This window comes from Mugil cephalus, chromosome 9 (assembly GCF_022458985.1).
Source record: "Mugil cephalus isolate CIBA_MC_2020 chromosome 9, CIBA_Mcephalus_1.1, whole genome shotgun sequence".
Classification (NCBI taxonomy): domain Eukaryota; kingdom Metazoa; phylum Chordata; class Actinopteri; order Mugiliformes; family Mugilidae; genus Mugil; species Mugil cephalus.
The window spans coordinates 2,944,112-2,960,460 of NC_061778.1; the positions used below are offsets into that span (position 1 = coordinate 2,944,112).

Genomic DNA, 16,349 nt, shown 5'->3' on the forward strand with positions numbered 1-16,349 from the left:
GAGACGTTGTGGGTAAATTTTTCCCTGCGTTTTGTTTTTTTGTGAAGAATATTTCAGCCATTTTACTTTAGAAAACATACCTCAGATGCTGACTTTACCTTAGTGCAGATGCCTAAATGAGCGGTCGAGGCATTTTAAAAACATAAAACAAAAACACACTTGTTAACCATTGGGTTTTGCAGGAGGCAGGTCACATAATGTATGTTTCTAATGCACACTTGCAGAAAGGAGTCGTGAGAAAATAACTATATTTACACTTAGGATACATATTATGTGACTTGTTTCTATTTGACAAAGCCCCCCCAAGAATTTTGTAGTATTTAGTGTAGGTACTTGGGCACAAGCAACATGTCACATGTTGTGAATTCACATAACATAAATACACTTGAATAGAGTCTCAGAGTTTGTGTTTGTCTGTTTGTATAGTGCACTTGGTTGTATTTACCGTTTATGTACACTGCCCGTCAACATCCATTTCAACATTTAGTATTGGAATCAGAATAGGATTTATTGCCAAGTATGTTTGTACATACAAGGAATTTGTCTAGGTGTTTTGTTGCATGGAAATATTAAAATGAAAATGAAATACAATAAACCGTAAACATATACACATTCAAGTATACAGAATAAAATATATACACATTGTATGTACATCAATGGAACATTTAGAGGGTTTACAAGAAAAACTGAGCATCTTCAATTTTATTGTTTAAAGATCGCACATTTTAAGATTTATTTTATTCTTTTTGTTTTATTTTAGTGAAATGAATTGTTGTACCTGCAGGCAGCAATAAAAAAAATAAAAGTACATCCATAGAAACAGTAAGAATTCCACACAGCTCACAAGATGTAAAGATGAAATACAGGTATGAATGTATAACTGAGAAAAATAATACTGAATACGATAAATTATTAACTGTAATTTTGAAATGTAAACATGGTCATATTAATTGTGTATACTGGTAGTAACTTTAGCTAAATGTTTTATTGACTGTATATTTCATGTAAATTGGATTGTACATTTTTTGTAAATTTTACTTCTACCTCGTTCTTATTCTTATTTTATTTTATTTTATACTTATGTTTATGTCTTGTCCTGTTCCCTGTAGGAATCAATAAAGGCTGACACCCTGATTTTCTCATATGGGGATCAATAAATCTACATCTCCCGTATCTCTTTTCATAAATTGCCTTCGCCGTTTCGCCTGCCGTCGCACCTGCGAGTCAAACTCAGGGGCTTATTTTACCACGCAAACAATGCCATTCGTTAATTTCCGTAAGTTACGTACGTTATTCGTCACGCCGTCATTCTTGGAAACTCCACCCCTTTTTCTTTGGAGAAGACAGTCGGCCATTTTAGGTTTATCAGTCGTCATTTCACATCGCTACAGTAGGACGGAGAACGTCAGGACTCAATTTCATCATATTTCTCTTACAACTGTAGTGGAGAATTGCCTACTATGAACTGAATCTCTTCCTAAAACCAAAACCAAGTAGATCCTAGTGAAGTGACGCATAAGCCAGTAGTTTCCAGTGTCGAGTTGAAATTTTTTGCACCTCAATGTAGCTAGAGGAAATGGCTGTGGAAAGCATGACTGTCCATCCAAACTCCCCAACTACCAACCACGAACACAACAGTCTCCTGACTGACGAAAGGTCGAGTAATTCTACAATCATATTTATATGAAATTATTTATTTGTCCTGTGCTTTTACACAAAAAGCCCGGGGTTTCTTTTTCTTTTTTTTCTGTCAGAGGGATTAAACTCGCCTTTTCTGGAAAACAAGTACAGAGGTAACGAACGCCATGTTGACACGACAACGCCAACTGGGAGGCCAAATAGCACCTGGGATAACGTTATTCCCTGCATTTTATTAACGTTATCTCAACCAACGATCAACCGACTCAAGCCAGCTTTGAAGGGAAAAAGAGTATGGCTAATGAGCTATACTTCTAACTACCAAACTTCACAATCCAGCGATTATAAAGCGGCGGTTAATCACTTTCCCATCGTTACGGACGGTTAATTAATCAACGCTAGTTCAATTTATTTTGATTACGGTGACAGTTGCTCTAACGTCGCAGTTGTAAAAATAAAAGCGATCGTCTTTTGCTAACATCGGGCCTGTTTCTAGGCTAAACTAGCAACATTAGCCTGTTAGCAACTTTAGCTAGTTAGCAGCTGACTCAAAACTGTTGGCAGCGACAGTTAAGCTAAGCTAACGGCTAATGCTGTTTTGTTGTTGGTAATATCTAATTTACCGACGCTCTCAGCTTCAACATCGTTTAATCACATCGCGCCAACTAATATTTCCAGACCGACAGAAGATTATTTAATTAATTTAGGCTATTAAATCGTCGCGAAATCATTTCAAATGCATTCGTTCAGTTGGCGGTGGGAAGTAACTTGTCCCTCAGTTTAGCACTGCGCACTTAATCAATTCCCTCAAGTCTTCGTCCTTAGTTGTAAATAAATTAGAAAAAAAGTTGTTGTAATCCCCTTAACACGATTATTATCTTGCTTTTAAATTACACCCGATCTTACACTTAATCTTAGTATTTATTTTTATTTTATTTTATAGGAATCGACTAATTAGTTATGTCGCTTCTTATAGTTGCTAGTGTTATAAACGTGTAGCTTGTTGTTCATGGATATCTGTCTAACATGTCACTTTTATTCACAGTCGTGCCCTCACTGACTCGCCCCAAACATCCCCAAAAAGTCCCCCCTCAAAAAATGTGTAAAACGTCTGCAAAGCATCCCAGAAGTGTTTCAAGTCAAACACAAAGTACCCTTTTCCACAGTCCCCAGTTGGCAGATTTGCTGTACCCAGTTGGCCCCACTTCCAAAAAACCCCACAAACCCCACTAGTGTCCCCGAGAGGTTAGAGGGAAAAACTTCTTTTTCTTTTTCTTTTTTTCAATGGTTTTGAATGCAAAATGTGAAGAAAACCTGTCACAGTAAGTATTCCCCATTTTAACTGTGGCCCTTTTGCTTCTAGATTGAATTAATTTATAGGTTCATTCACTGAGCTAATAATGCACCATAATGCATGGTAAATCCTTTGATTCAGTCGGCCTTAATAGAACAGATTAATCTCGAGCTCTGTTGAATTGTCCGATCTTCTCGCAGCTGTCTGCTAGTAGGTTGTGTTCAGAGATTTGGTACTTTGTTATATATATTATATATATTATTCTTGGTGACATTCTGCACTAGGCTGGACTTTATTGTTGTCGTTGCTGCTTGTGTAGGGTTTAACCAATTACTAATTAAGCAAAGCTTTCCTCTTCGCAGATCTGCGTAGCCCACATTTACGTTGGCAGACTGATTCTCACTTTTAAAGTTTATGTTGACCCGACCTGTTAAATTTCTTGGCGGGACACACAGATCCCTGGGTCTGCAAACTGGAATATCGTTGGCAGAAGGTGATATGTGTGTGTGTGTACAGTAGCCTGACAGGCCAGAGAGGCCATCGACTTCTGCCCACAGTGATCCCAGACACGCTCTATTCACAACAAGCTGGGTCCATAATGCGGCCAAATCCCTGTGTTATCATAGGGATCCCCAATAGGACCAAAAAAAGGTTTAATTGCAACTGACTGTGACACGTTTTGAGTAACCTGATCGGTCTGGTTGTGGAGCTGATGCTGCTGAATTTGTGGTGTTTCTGAGCTGGTGCAGTAAAGTTAACTAAACAGGGAGACAAAAAAGTTTACAGATTTACTCGGCTTGTTGGCATCTGATAGCAAGTGATTGTTTGCTTTTGCAGAGATTTGGAGAGCAAAGGTGATCAAAGTAACTTTTCTGTGGAGGCATCGCTCTTGAAAGATTTAATTCTGGCTAATCTTCCGGAGCAGTATTCAATAAAATCAGACGTGGAGGCAGATTATGTTTCTTTGCTTTGTATTGTGCTCTTCAACAAACAGCAGATAACTTGATTTTTGCCTGGTTTTATACTGGAAAAATACTTGCAATGTAATCTGGAGCAACTGCTGTTGAAAAATGAACATCTCCACTCTGCAAAGTTATTCAGATAACTTAGTTTTTTTTTTTAAAGCAGGCCCAACATGTATATAGCATTTTAACAAAGCTGTTTAATTAGAATCAGCCATGAGAACGAGCTAATGATTTTCATAAACGTGTCCTGTAGTCGAATGTCGTGCGACTTGTTATTTTTGCTCTCCCCCGAGGAAGCTTGTAAACTGAGGATGTGGTGCGGTTCAGTTTATGCGTACTGTGCAGCTGACATCTTGCCAAACACTAGATCGACTCTTCTCACCACCTGCTCTGGCTCAGTTCACTGCGTGCGCTACAGGACAAAACCAGTCTTTGACTAGTCAAATAAGTCGGTCGCCCCAGAGGAATCCTATTAAGAAGCTCCTGGCCTCAGGGCCCAGCCTGCCACACACTGTAATTATCAGTCTGCTTTAGGTGTTACTCGATGATCAGCTTGAATTGGGGAAAGAATATATATTTTGTTTGTTTTTGTTGTGGTTTGTAGCTTGGATAAAACTGTCAGATATTCTCAGAGGTAGAAGGATCTCATGTTATTGCTGATAACAGTAACATTTGCCCTTTTAATAACTGGCTTGGAATATATTTTACAGCTTGTATTCAGAAATGATTTACTTCCTTGGAGTTTTAGTGCGGCCTTCTCCTGATGTTGATTGGTCGTTGTTGCTATTTTTTTGTCTTTTGAGAGAATGTGTGTGTGAAAAAACTGTGCAAAACCTTTTTAAAAGTAGTTTAAACAGTCAAACATCTCTAGGAAATATGTGCACTGTATGTCAGAGATGCTCAAACACAATCTTTTACGCCCACAACGTGAATCACCTGTCACAGTACACAAACATAAAACATTTGTCTTTCCGTCTGTCTCGTCTGCTCTCTCACAGTACGTCATGTTCAGCCTCGTAGCAGAAAGTAGCAGCAGCTACAAGCTCAAACTCAAGTGCCTTAACCTACTGATATTTTTCTTAGTGTGTGATTAGACTAAATTAATCATAAGCTCGGTTTCCAAAACATATTTATATATTGAAAGCACCCTGTTATTTTTGCAAAACGATTAAAAACATTCATTCAAGAGGACGTAATGTCATATTTTAAATCGCGGTAAATTAAACCAAGCCTCTGTACTTGTTTTCCCCTTTTATTTATTTTTCAATTGCACATAATATTGGTTTGTATCATTTCATTATACACAAAATTTTTAAAATCAGTCCCTAGTCAGGTGTAATCGGATTCATAACTCTGTGTGCGTTGCTTTCACGTACAGGCCAGAGGATGGAGAGCTGGAGGAGGGCGAACTGGAAGACGACGGGGGAGAAGTCGGGGAGGAGGAAGTGGGTGGAAGCGTGTCTGCGGCGGTAGCAGGTGGAGACGGAGGCGATGAAGCCGGGGGAGGAGGCGAAGCCGGAGGGGAAGGGGCCGTGGAGAGGCCTCGGCGGAGTAAGGAGCACCACGGCAGCAGCGGCTCGGACGACGAGAGGTCCCACCGTCGCAAGAGGAAGCGGAAGAAAGAGAGGGAGAGGGAACGGGAGAAGAGGAGGGCCAAGAAGAAACGCAAATCAAAACATAAAGTAAGAATCCTGGCAAAAAAAGAGTGTTTATCTGGAGAATATTGTCTTTATTCCGTCTCTTTTTGTCGTGTGTTCGGCTTTCAGCGCCACGCATCCTCTGACGATGACCACTCGGACTTCAGCGACGACTCCGACTACAGTCCCAGTGAAAAGAGGAAGTACAGAGAGTATAGTCCACAGTATCCACCCGCCGTAAGTCTGACAAGCAAAACATTTCTCTCTGTTTTTATGACCGTCGAGCATCTCGACATCTTTTAACGTCTCGGTTCCTCTCCAGCCTCACGGACCCTACGGCGGCTCAAAGAAGGGCGGCTACATGAAGATGGAGAAACAGGGCTACGGAGGCTACGACGACTATGAAGAGGACAATTATGAAGGAGAGGAAGAAGAAGACATGGGCGAAGAAGACTACGACGACTTCACCAAGGAGCTCAACCAGTACCGCAAGGCCAAGGAGGGAGGAGGAGGAGGCCGCGGAGGACGAGGTATAAAGCCGATGTTTTAAGACGTGATAGAATTATGTAGCAGGATCCTCGAGCGGTTGTGGCACGTTGTTAAAACACGCCGTTGCGTATTTTTCATTCTCTTTATTTGCACAGTCGTGGGACGCACAATAGCCAAATGTTCCCTAATCAATTCAAATTCCACAGATAAGTCGGTGACTGTTGGTCTCTGGTTTTAATTTCTCCCCTTATCTCCGGGGCGGCTGCAGGGGGCAGAGGTCGCATGAAGAACCAGAGAGGCCGCGGGGGAATGAGAGGAGGGAGGCGGGGGCGAGGAGGAGGAGGAGGAGGAGGAGGAGGCAGAGGGAGAGGAGGACGAGGTGGAGGCGGAGGTGGAGGTGGAAAGATGGGAGGAGACGATGATGGAGACGGCTACGGAGAAGAGATGGAGGTGAGGTTTTGGAGCTACAAGTGAAGATCTATTTAATTGGGTTAAAGTCTAGAGAGTTTTGTGTATTTGCTCAGTTTTTTAAGAACGTTTTCCACATGAAAGCTTTCAAGTAAACAAATACGGCTCGAAGCTGTAATTTCCTTTCAAAAAGCAAATCATCCCCATTTGCTCTTGTGCACTCACAAATCATTATTTTCCAGTTATTGGAATAAATACTCTAAATCAGGGGTGTCAAACATAGGGCCCGGGGGCCAAAACCGGCCCACCAGAGGGTCCAATCTGGCCCGTGGGATGAATTTGCAAAAATTACACTGGAGATATTAGCTGGAAATCTTTGACAAAATAAGAAATTTCACAGTTTTTCATTGCATGTAGCAGTTATTTTTTGCACTAAAGCAAAGGGAAACATTTGGAGTTGTCGTTATTTACCAGGTTATGAGCTATTGGGCAACCGGCCCGGCCCCCTTGTGGTCAAATTGGGCTGAATGTGGCCCCTGAACTAAAATGAGTTTGACACCCCTGCTAAATACCCCCTAAATAATAAAGTCCTATAACTGCTGCCTTATTTACTTTACTTTAGACACATTATTCATTTAAAGATCTAATTAGAGGCAGAATAATAATATTAAAGTTTTGTTCTGAGCTCATACTGAAGCGGAGACTGTCTTTACAGTACGTAGATGACGACTACGACAACATGGGGGAGGACGACTACGACGACTACTCGAAAGAGCTCAACCAGTACAAGAAATCCAAAGACAGAGGAAGAGGTTTGTCTGTTCTCTCACGTCTAAGAGGTCTGTTTACTCGCGGAGCTGCGGTTATATTTCTTGCCAACTATCCGCTCGTGCGTTTCGCTCACGCTGTCCGTTAATAATGTCTCCTCCAGGAGGACGAGGCGGCCGCGGCCGAGGCCGAGGTAAAGGAGGACGGGGGATGATCAGAGGATTAAAAGGTCGGAACCGAGGAAGAGGAAGAGGAGACATGGGGAACGACGACGACAACAACGGAGACATGGACAATGGGGTAAAACTTTTCTTTTTGGTGTCTTGATTTTGAAACAAACTTAAACAAACTGAAGACACTTAATTTTCTTGGTGTTTGCTGTGTTTGTTTAATTCAGGACGGTGATGGACCAGGACCAGGACTAGGGAGGAGGAATCAGAATGAAAAGCACCAGGATAAGAAAGGAAAGGCGATCTGCAAGTACTACATCGAGGGCAGATGCACCTGGGTGAGATGGCACAAATGTTTGCTATTTTAGGTTTAATGGTTTGAATTAAATTATGTCAGAGATTTAATTTAGAAATTCAGAGTGTGCGTGATACTAGGATGAGTTTGTGTGGTTTAAAATTATGGAATAGGTTCAGTGAATGTTGTGAACATTAACCAGATCAAAAACACTTACAAAAATGTTACTGGTTGTTACCAGTTACTCATTGTCATCTTTATTTCTTTAGTTAAATGTAGTGGAAAAGAGCATATGTGTGTGTTTGTATGTGTATATGAATGCATGTGTGTATATCGTAAAAGGAAGAGGGAGATAAATCACTATTATTCACTATTTATGGAGGAGGGACGGGATTAAATAAGTTGTATTCTTCCCACCTCATGTAACTGAAACTATTGTGCTGCTATATTTATTTATTTATTTGTTTTTATATTATCATTTCTGTTTTATTTGCTCACATTTACAAATCATTTGCATGTTCAAAATAAATCATTAAAACAAAAGAAAATCAATCAAACACCAAAAGCTGATTCAATTCCCCTGGAACCAGCATGGACTTATAACTATACTATAAACTTTGTATAATTCACAAACACACAGATGACATTAAAACCTTTTTATTTTATTTTATTTTATTTTTAAACCACCAGGGGGACCACTGCAACTTCAGCCACGACATTGAGCTGCCAAAGAAGAAGGAGCTGTGCAAGTTCTACATCACCGGGTTCTGCGCCCGAGCCGACCACTGCCCTTACATGCATGATATCCTTTACTCGTCATTAGGAGGATTATCAGTTCGAAGACACAACTTAAAATGTGATAAGTTTGCATTAATTCTTCATGAAGGGTTTGTTTTTCTTGACTCCTGTGATACGTGAATTCCCCTGCAAGCTGTTCCACACCACAGGAAACTGTGTCAACGGTGACGAGTGCATGTTCTCCCACGAAGACCTCAATGATGACACTCAAGAACTGCTCAACAAGGTGCGATCTTTGACTGTTATATTTCCTGTGACATTTAAAAAAGGAATATAAAAGTGTAGTTAAATATTAAAAATATCATTTTAACATTTTGCAGATGCTGGCAGAGGATGCGGAGGCTGGAGCTGAGGATGAGAAGGAGGTGGAGGAGCTGAAGAAGCAGGGAATCAACCCTCTTCCTAAACCCCCTCCTGGAGTCGGCCTCCTCCCCACCCCCCCACGGCCTGTTCCCATAGACCCAAACTCGGGGCCCGGAGATTTTGGCGGCCCTGTGACCGGAGACTTTGGGGGTCCTCCTACTGGTCCTAACCAGATGCCTATGTCTGGCAAATGTCCCCCTGGACCAGGACCACTTCCCGGCCCAAACCCCTGCGCCGGTCCACCTGTCCACAGTCCCGACGGTAGTCCCTACCAAGGCGGACCCCCGAATCCCGCCGGCCCTCCTCCCTCCCACATGGGCCCCCCACCGCCCGTTGGTGGAGGGGGAGGCGGAGGGAAGAAGATCCCCTCGTTGTTTGAGATTAAAGTTCAGCCGACAGGACAGTTGGCGCAGAAACTGGCCGTCAGGTAAGAAACCAGAAAAACAAATCCACATCTGTAGCATATTAATGTATTCACCCACAGGAAGCTCCACATATTTGTCAGACGTCAGACTCTCAAGCTCATAGTCGGTATCAGTCAGTACGTTTAGATGGACGTGAAAAAAAACTAATTATTGCCTTAATCCGACTTTAACTGGACAACTAAACACGTTGCTCCGACTAAAATCATAGTTCTCCTTATCTGATCAAGACACCCAGGTAATAAAATTGGAAATTGATTTTCCCCGGCACTTATACGCCTTAATTGGACACTAGTGTATGACCCTGGAACAAAAACATCCAAGAAAGACGGTCGCAGAAGAAGAAGGTAAACGGAGCCGTTAGAAGAACCACCTGCACCATAAGTAGCGCACGTATTACGTACGAAATTAAAAAAGCTGAACTATTGTCCGTTAGCTCAGGGGTGTCAAACTCTTGTTAGTTCAGGGGCCACGTACAGAACAATATGATCTCAAGGGGCCAGACCTTTAAATAATGACAACTTCAAATGTTTTCCCTTTGTTTTAGCACAAAGAAGTACATTATGAAAGTGTTTACATTTAATGAACTGCACTATTACAAAAATCTTTTATGAACAACCAGATGTTTCTTAAGAAAACGTAGTGCAATTTCTGTATGTTTCGATGTTGTGTTAAGTCCACAGCTCTTACTAAAATTGTGTGAAACGTAGGAAAAGTAGTTATTTTTATTGGAAAATTTGCAACATATGCAGTTAATGTCTTCAATGTAATTTTTGCACTTTGTATATTCATCCAGTTGCACATGTTTGACACCTGTGCATTAGCCGGTCTGACAAATGAACGCCTCTTGTTTATTATATGACGTATTAGGTCAACTCACATGACACATGTCGCCACCTAGTGTGTTGGAGGACTTGTTCCTGTCCGTTATTCGATTTTTTCGAGTGTTTATCGGTCAAAACTGGTCATTGCATGACTCATTTTATCCAAAAACTATATTTTATTTATCCCAGCTACATAGACAAGATTTAAACCACTTACCCGACACAACTAATTAATCCTAAATCTCCTCTCTCCCATTTGTTTCTAGAACCACTCCCAACCAGGGCGCCCAGGGTCAAACAGCAGCACCCGGACCCCAGGGACCACCTGGAGCCCCCCCTACCTGCTTCCCCGGCCCCCCAGGCATGATGTCCCCCGACATGCAGAACATGGGGCCCGGGATGAACCAGGGCCCCCCCAACATGGGCCCCGGCGGACCACCCATGATGGGAGGCTTTCCGTCCGGCGAGGGCCCCCCACACGGAGGCGGCATGCCCCCGGGTCCGCCGCAGGGTGGAGGAAACTTCTTCAACAACTTCTACAACCCGCAGGACGGCATGAAGATGGAGGGAGTGGTGCAGGAAGGTGAGTGTGGATTTCAGGTTCGGTTAAATCAAAAGTAAACTCTTTACTGATGATCGCACTCGCCGTTTTTTTTCTCAGGTGACAACTACCAGGGTTTCTCTGGCATGGACGAGAGAGGCGGCCCGGGAAAGTTCAGCAATCAGTCCGGAGGCCAGGAAGGTTCTGCTAACGGAGCCTCCGCCGGCCAGGGAGGGATTTCTGTGCCCGACTTTCTGCCTCCAGCGCAGCGCGTCCTGTTCATGAGGATCCAGCAGAAACAACAGGAGGAAGAGGAAAGAGCTCGCAGGATGGCCGAGGGAGGAGCAGAGAAGAGTAAAGACACCGAAGGTACATGAAAAGCATCCGTGTATTAGCCTTTCGTCTTGTGAATTTTACACATTTGTGCCTAGTCTCTAGTAAAAGTTGTAGGTTAAAGATGAACAGTCAGAGTAGAAAACCAACTTTCATGATACATGTTGTTAAAAAGAAATTATCATTATGTGGGTTTCCATTACCCCTAGAAATGCACAAAACCTAAATATCACAACACATCACCTACATTTCAAAAAAACTCTCAAATATCTATAGCTAAAAGATTTTTACTCTCTCATGAAGCAGTTTTTCAGACGTATCCATATAAAAATTTACCGCAAAAGATTTTTTTTTTTGCATTTCCTGGTCACCGGGGACGACGCAGGGGGGTCATGTGACCAGTTCATTCGAAGTCCATTTCCTTTAAGTGGTGTCTAGCGTGACAAAAATTTAAGAAAATTACGGGAATTATCGCGAAACGAGGCTTTACGAGAGAGTTACAGCTCATTTGCAAAACACCTTTCAATGGAAACATGCACAAAGGGCGATTATTGAAATTTCAGAAGTAAAAAACTTTAATGGAAACGCAGTTAGTGATTCTTTGTTAAAGATTTGCATGCGTCATGATCTGTATCATTATTTTTCTAGTATTTTATTTCTTGGACCAACTTGCATCACCTGTGGACATTCATTTATTCTGTTATTTGAGGCACATGCAGAGTATGACACCTTTGAAATCATTTTAAGGTTTTACTCTGCAAAAAAATCTTAAATATCTTTCAGTGTTAATCAAATGTCAAAAACGCCGTCTTTCTCCAGGCGACTCAGGGAACTGGTACTCGAGCGAGGACGAGGACGGCGGCGGCAGCGTGACCTCCATCCTGAAGACGCTCCGTCAGCAGACCCAGCCGTCTCAGAAATCAGACGGACTCCCCAGTGACCCCCGTCTTCAGAAGGCGTCCCCCGCCAACCCTCCCCCTCGCCCGGCGGACCCCCGCTTGGCTCGGGACCCCCGCCTGGCGCGCGCCGACTCGAGTCAAATCTCCGACCCCGCCCACTCGATGCCGGCTCCGTCTTCCTCCGGGCCGCCGGCCGACCCCAGGTTGGCCAGACTCGCCGCCGCCGCAGCCTCGGCCGGATCCTCCTCCCACTCGCCTCCCGCTCTTAAACCAGAGCCTCCTCTCGTCTACAAGCCCCCGCCGCTAACAGCCCCAGCGGCGGATGAGGAGGAAACGGAGCGGGTTCTACGGGACAAGCCCGTGCCCATCCCCCTGGACCCCCTCATGGGCATGGCGCTCAGAGACCCCCGCTCCCAGCTGCAGCAGTTCAGCCACATCAAGAAAGACATTCTCCTCCACATGCCGGCCTTCTACAAAACCATCACCTGGTCGCCTGAAGATCTGCTCCCGCTCCCGATCCCCAAGCAGGACCTCCTCCCGCTCCCGCCGGGCATCCCCCCGGTGTCCTCCCTGGACCCACGTCTGTCCCGCGCTCAGCAGCAGCTCCACACATCCCAGCCTCCTCCCATACAGCCTCCTCCCACCTCCGAACCCCCACCTCCTTCCTCCTCGTCCACCTCCTCCTCCTCCTCCCTCCCGGACTTTGAGCTGCTGTCTCGTATCTTGAAGACTGTGAATTCCAGCGCGTCCCAGAGCCCCTCCCCTCCCCTGTTGACGCCCGCCGCCGTCCCCATGTCTCAGCCTCCCCCCGTGCCTCCCGCACCCATAGACAAGCCCGTTGACCCCCGCGTGGCTCGCAAGGACCCCCGTCTCCAGCCGCAGAAGTCGGCACTGAAGCAGCCGTCGGAACCCGCGCCCCCGCCTCTTTCCTCTGCACCTTCGACCGTCGCCGCCGCTGCCAGCTCCTCCCCACCTTCCATCGCCCCGTACGACCCCAGGCTGCTGTCCTCGGGTGGAGCAGGGCGCAGTGTGGGGACGGGGGCACCAGGGGGAGCCAGCGTGCTGAGCAGCATCAGCCTATATGACCCTCGGACTAACAAACCAGGCAGCCCTGGTGCCAGCAGCGGCTCTAACAGCTCCCCCAGCTCGGTCAGCACGGATTCCAAACCTAGCGACGCAACGACGACGACGACGACGACGACGACAAGTAAACCCAAGTCGAAGGAGCCCCTGTTTGTTCGGAAGTCCGCGCTGGACCAACCGGAGCCGGAGAAAAGCGTGGAGCAAGGGACCGACCGATACAACAGCTACAACAGGCCCCGGCCCAAGCCCGCCCCCTCACCCAACGCCGCGGCTCAGGGCGGACCCGCCGTAGCCGGGTCGGCGGCGGCGGCGGCGGCGGCAGGAGCGGGGGGTCAGGGCGCCGCCGGAGCCGCCGCAGAAGGTGCGCCCGCAGGCGTCCACAACCTGCCCGTGTCCTCCCTGTTCGGCGTGGTGAAGCAGGCCGCCAAGCCCGGCGGGACGAGCAGCCCCTTCGGAGGAAACAGCCCCGCGCAGACGGACGCGGCGACCGCGGAGCAGGACAACGCCTCGCTGAAGGATGTTTTCAAAGGCTTCGACCCCACGGCCTCACCCTTCTGTCAGTGACCTCGAAAAAAAACCCCAGAACCGCAGAGTCCCACAGAGACGTGGTCGGGGGCGTCAGATGGTTTTAACATTTTTTTTTTTTTTTGGACACTGAACTTATCAGTGAAAAAAAAGAGGAGAAAGAAACGCACTGCGGCAACTGGCTGTGACAGAGACGAAGACAAAAGTTTTGTGAACAAATTGACTTCACACACTCTTCACCACAGTGTTGCAGAATCTAGAGGTTCTATAAAAAGACTCTCGGGTAACGGGAAGGGTTTAAAGTTAAATCTCTATTTTAAACAAACTTATTGATGTATAAATAGATGTATTCTCTTCATCTCAGTGCTTAGTGAAAACAGTTATTCAGACGGCAACAAAAACACGTTTATATGGAAAGAACGTTTTAGCTTCACGTCTCTTTTTTCTTTTTCTTTTTTTTATTTTAACCGTTTCATCTTTAAACTGTTTGATGTGTTCGTATATTTTTTTTTTGGGGGGGGAGGGAGAACATGGGTTTCTTTTTTCTTTTTCTTTTTTCCAAACTAAATCTTATTTGTGATGCTTCTGTGAGTAAATCGACAGCACTAAGATCCGTCATGAACCGACTGCATCACCTGTATTTCCTCCACAAACTGTTTCTCACACAGACGCAAACATTCTCTTCGTGTTTTCTGCAGAGAGAAATATATAAACATAAATCTATATTCTGCTTGATTTGTTTTTTTTGTTTTTTAGTATTTATTTTTCTACTTCTTTGCACTGTCCGATGATCTTCTCTGAGGCTTGTATAAATATTTTTAATGTGTGTTGCTCCTTCCTCAGCTGTTCATTTTACACATTTTTTCATTTTCAGGTATTTAGCTCTTAACCCAAACGGTGCCGGTTACAGGATGTGACCTGTGACCTTTCAGCGCCATAACCTCCATATAACCACTACGCCCTGGCTGCCTCCCCTCCACATCACACAAAAATATGCCTTTAGCCGTCCTGTTGCTATGCAGAGAAAACATTTAGTTTCATCATGATACGTTCTAGCTACCTGTTGCTTAGATGTATCATCATCAGCCTTTTTTGCAGGAACAGCTTTGTTTTGCTAATGCACCAGTCTTTTCATCTAGATGTTACTTATTTTGTGTATATGGAAAGAAGCAGAAATCCCTGCAGATCATTTTAGGGGTCGGTGGCTTTGTGACAATCAGAAAACTACACTTGGACCTAATGTTCAGTCATTGTTTGAGCCTTGACAGGATAAGTTATAACCTCCCAGAACTTCCATTCCTTGTTTTTTCTGCCGTTCACCGTAAAAAAAAAAAAAAAAAAAAAACAGTCGGAGCGAGGAGCGAGTGGCAGCGTCTGAATCAGGGCGATGAAAAAAACGCAGTTCGTTAGAGTGAACGTGGAGGAGTCGTCGCGCTAGTGGAGCTTATCGATGTTTTTTTGACTTCCAGAAGATTGTACAACAGCTCTCAGGATCATTGTCGACAGTCTTGTGTATAAATGTTGATCATTTTAATTTATTTTTTTATACTTGGGTAAATGTACCTCCTCACTTCTTTCTTTCTTTCTTCTTTTTCTTTTTTTTTGTTTTGAATCATTTTGTATGTCACAGCGTGTGTTCACCGCTCACCTCAGTGGGATGCAGGCGCTCGTTTCTTCATCTTGTTTCATGTATAAAGATTTAAACTAACAAAGGATTCACTATTTGCTCCTCTCTCCTCCCCGGCCGTTCGGACTCCGGGTCTGGAGCGTTATGCTTCATCTTTTATTTTACGTTTTGTTTTTGTTTTTTTTTTGTTTTTTCCTCCTCACTCTGTAAATTTAACCAGTTTCCTTCCTGACTTTGGAGGAGTGGTGGCGTTTTCTAACTGTACACTGTAGGTGAGGTTGTAAGTATTTAAATAAAGTTGATACATGATCAACCAGTTACAACGATGTTTCTGTATTTATTTCTTTTTTCGTTTCCAGTTTCCAAACATGTGTGTACATCTGTCGTAGCTTCAGGCTAAAATAAAAACGATTTAGTTTGATTTCGTTCTCTTATCCTGTTGAAAAATGCAGCTTGAATCTGATCTTTATTTCAGATATTTCAGACAGGTGGGGGCTAATCTTCACTTTGTTTCCTGCAGCCGTTTCAATTGTCCTGCCTGTCTCCAGTTGGATGATGAACTATTTGAAAACGCCCCTTTAGCCCAAGACGTTCTGATATTGTCCATTCATGTTCCGGCTCGGTGTGATTGAACTTGGACGTCCTCCCTGGATTCCAGATCACCACCTCAGCGGCCACGCCGCCCTCCAGTGACTCACTTCCCGTCCCCCCCCCTCCCTCCCTCCCTCCCATCCTGCAACGCTGGCTCCAGGAAGACAAAACCATTCATCCCTGCACCTCAAAGATTTCCTATCACACGCACAAACACACACACACACACACCAGTCAGCTGCCAGTTCACCGGGCACGGCCCTGTACAGCCTCACGTTCTGCACGCTCATGACCTTCAGTGCAGCTATTGTTTATCGCCAATGCAAGAATTTAGTTTAAGAAAAAAACATCTTGACCGGTGCCCCAGTGAACCGTCCTTTTTCCCAGATACTGGTGATTTATAATTATTATGAAATTTCCATCTGGAAAAGTGCTTCAAAATAAAAGTAAAAGTACGTTCACTACAGTTAAGACATAAGAAGAATGAAACCCAGATTTAAATAAAAGATTCTTTAAGTGTTTTTTAAAAGCATTGTTGGAGTGTCTGCAGAATAAAAAGCTCCGTCACGTCTGGTCTTAAAATGTGTGAGTGGGAAGCGATGGCTGTATAAGGTCTGAGAGGGCGTTTGTCCGTAAAAGGATCTAAATGTCAGAATTAAATTTTTTAAATGAATTCTAA

The 16,349-nt window shown here is 44.4% G+C and overlaps 1 protein-coding gene across 5 annotated transcripts; it reads left to right on the forward strand.

Annotated features, from left to right (window-relative positions):
- Nucleotides 1-1,061: 1,061 nt before the first annotated feature.
- Nucleotides 1,062-15,399, forward strand: zc3h4 (zinc finger CCCH-type containing 4). Of its 5 annotated transcripts, XM_047594837.1 has the most exons (15): nt 1,702-1,793; nt 2,684-2,960; nt 5,276-5,579; nt 5,664-5,771; nt 5,857-6,064; nt 6,292-6,473; nt 7,147-7,270; nt 7,363-7,499; nt 7,597-7,707; nt 8,355-8,466; nt 8,579-8,688; nt 8,783-9,252; nt 10,338-10,654; nt 10,733-10,981; nt 11,765-15,399. In XM_047594837.1, the coding sequence occupies exons 2-15, from the start codon at nt 2,923-2,925 to the stop codon at nt 13,489-13,491; spliced, it is 4,197 nt and encodes a 1,398-aa protein (XP_047450793.1). In that variant the 5' UTR covers nt 1,702-1,793; nt 2,684-2,922; the 3' UTR covers nt 13,492-15,399. The 5 variants fall into 5 exon arrangements, with proteins under 5 accessions (XP_047450790.1, XP_047450791.1, XP_047450792.1 ...); XM_047594834.1 differs by lacking the exons at nt 1,702-1,793; nt 2,684-2,960 and adding an exon at nt 1,062-1,656; XM_047594835.1 differs by lacking the exons at nt 1,702-1,793; nt 2,684-2,960 and adding an exon at nt 1,063-1,656 and having other exon boundaries at nt 7,147-7,243.
- The last annotated feature ends 950 nt before the right edge of the window (nt 15,400-16,349 follow it).

What these genes read in the sequence shown, in the direction of transcription:
- zc3h4 (XM_047594834.1), top strand. Translation starts at nt 1,577, where the DNA reads ATGGCTGTGGAAAGCATGACTGTCCATCCAAACTCCCCAACTACCAAC. An exon ending in AACGCAAATCAAAACATAAA is followed by an intron (nt 5,580 to 5,663) that starts GTAAGAATCCTG and finishes TTCGGCTTTCAG; the next exon opens with CGCCACGCATCCTCTGACGA. An exon ending in GGAGGGAGTGGTGCAGGAAG is followed by an intron (nt 10,655 to 10,732) that starts GTGAGTGTGGAT and finishes TTTTTTTCTCAG; the next exon opens with GTGACAACTACCAGGGTTTC.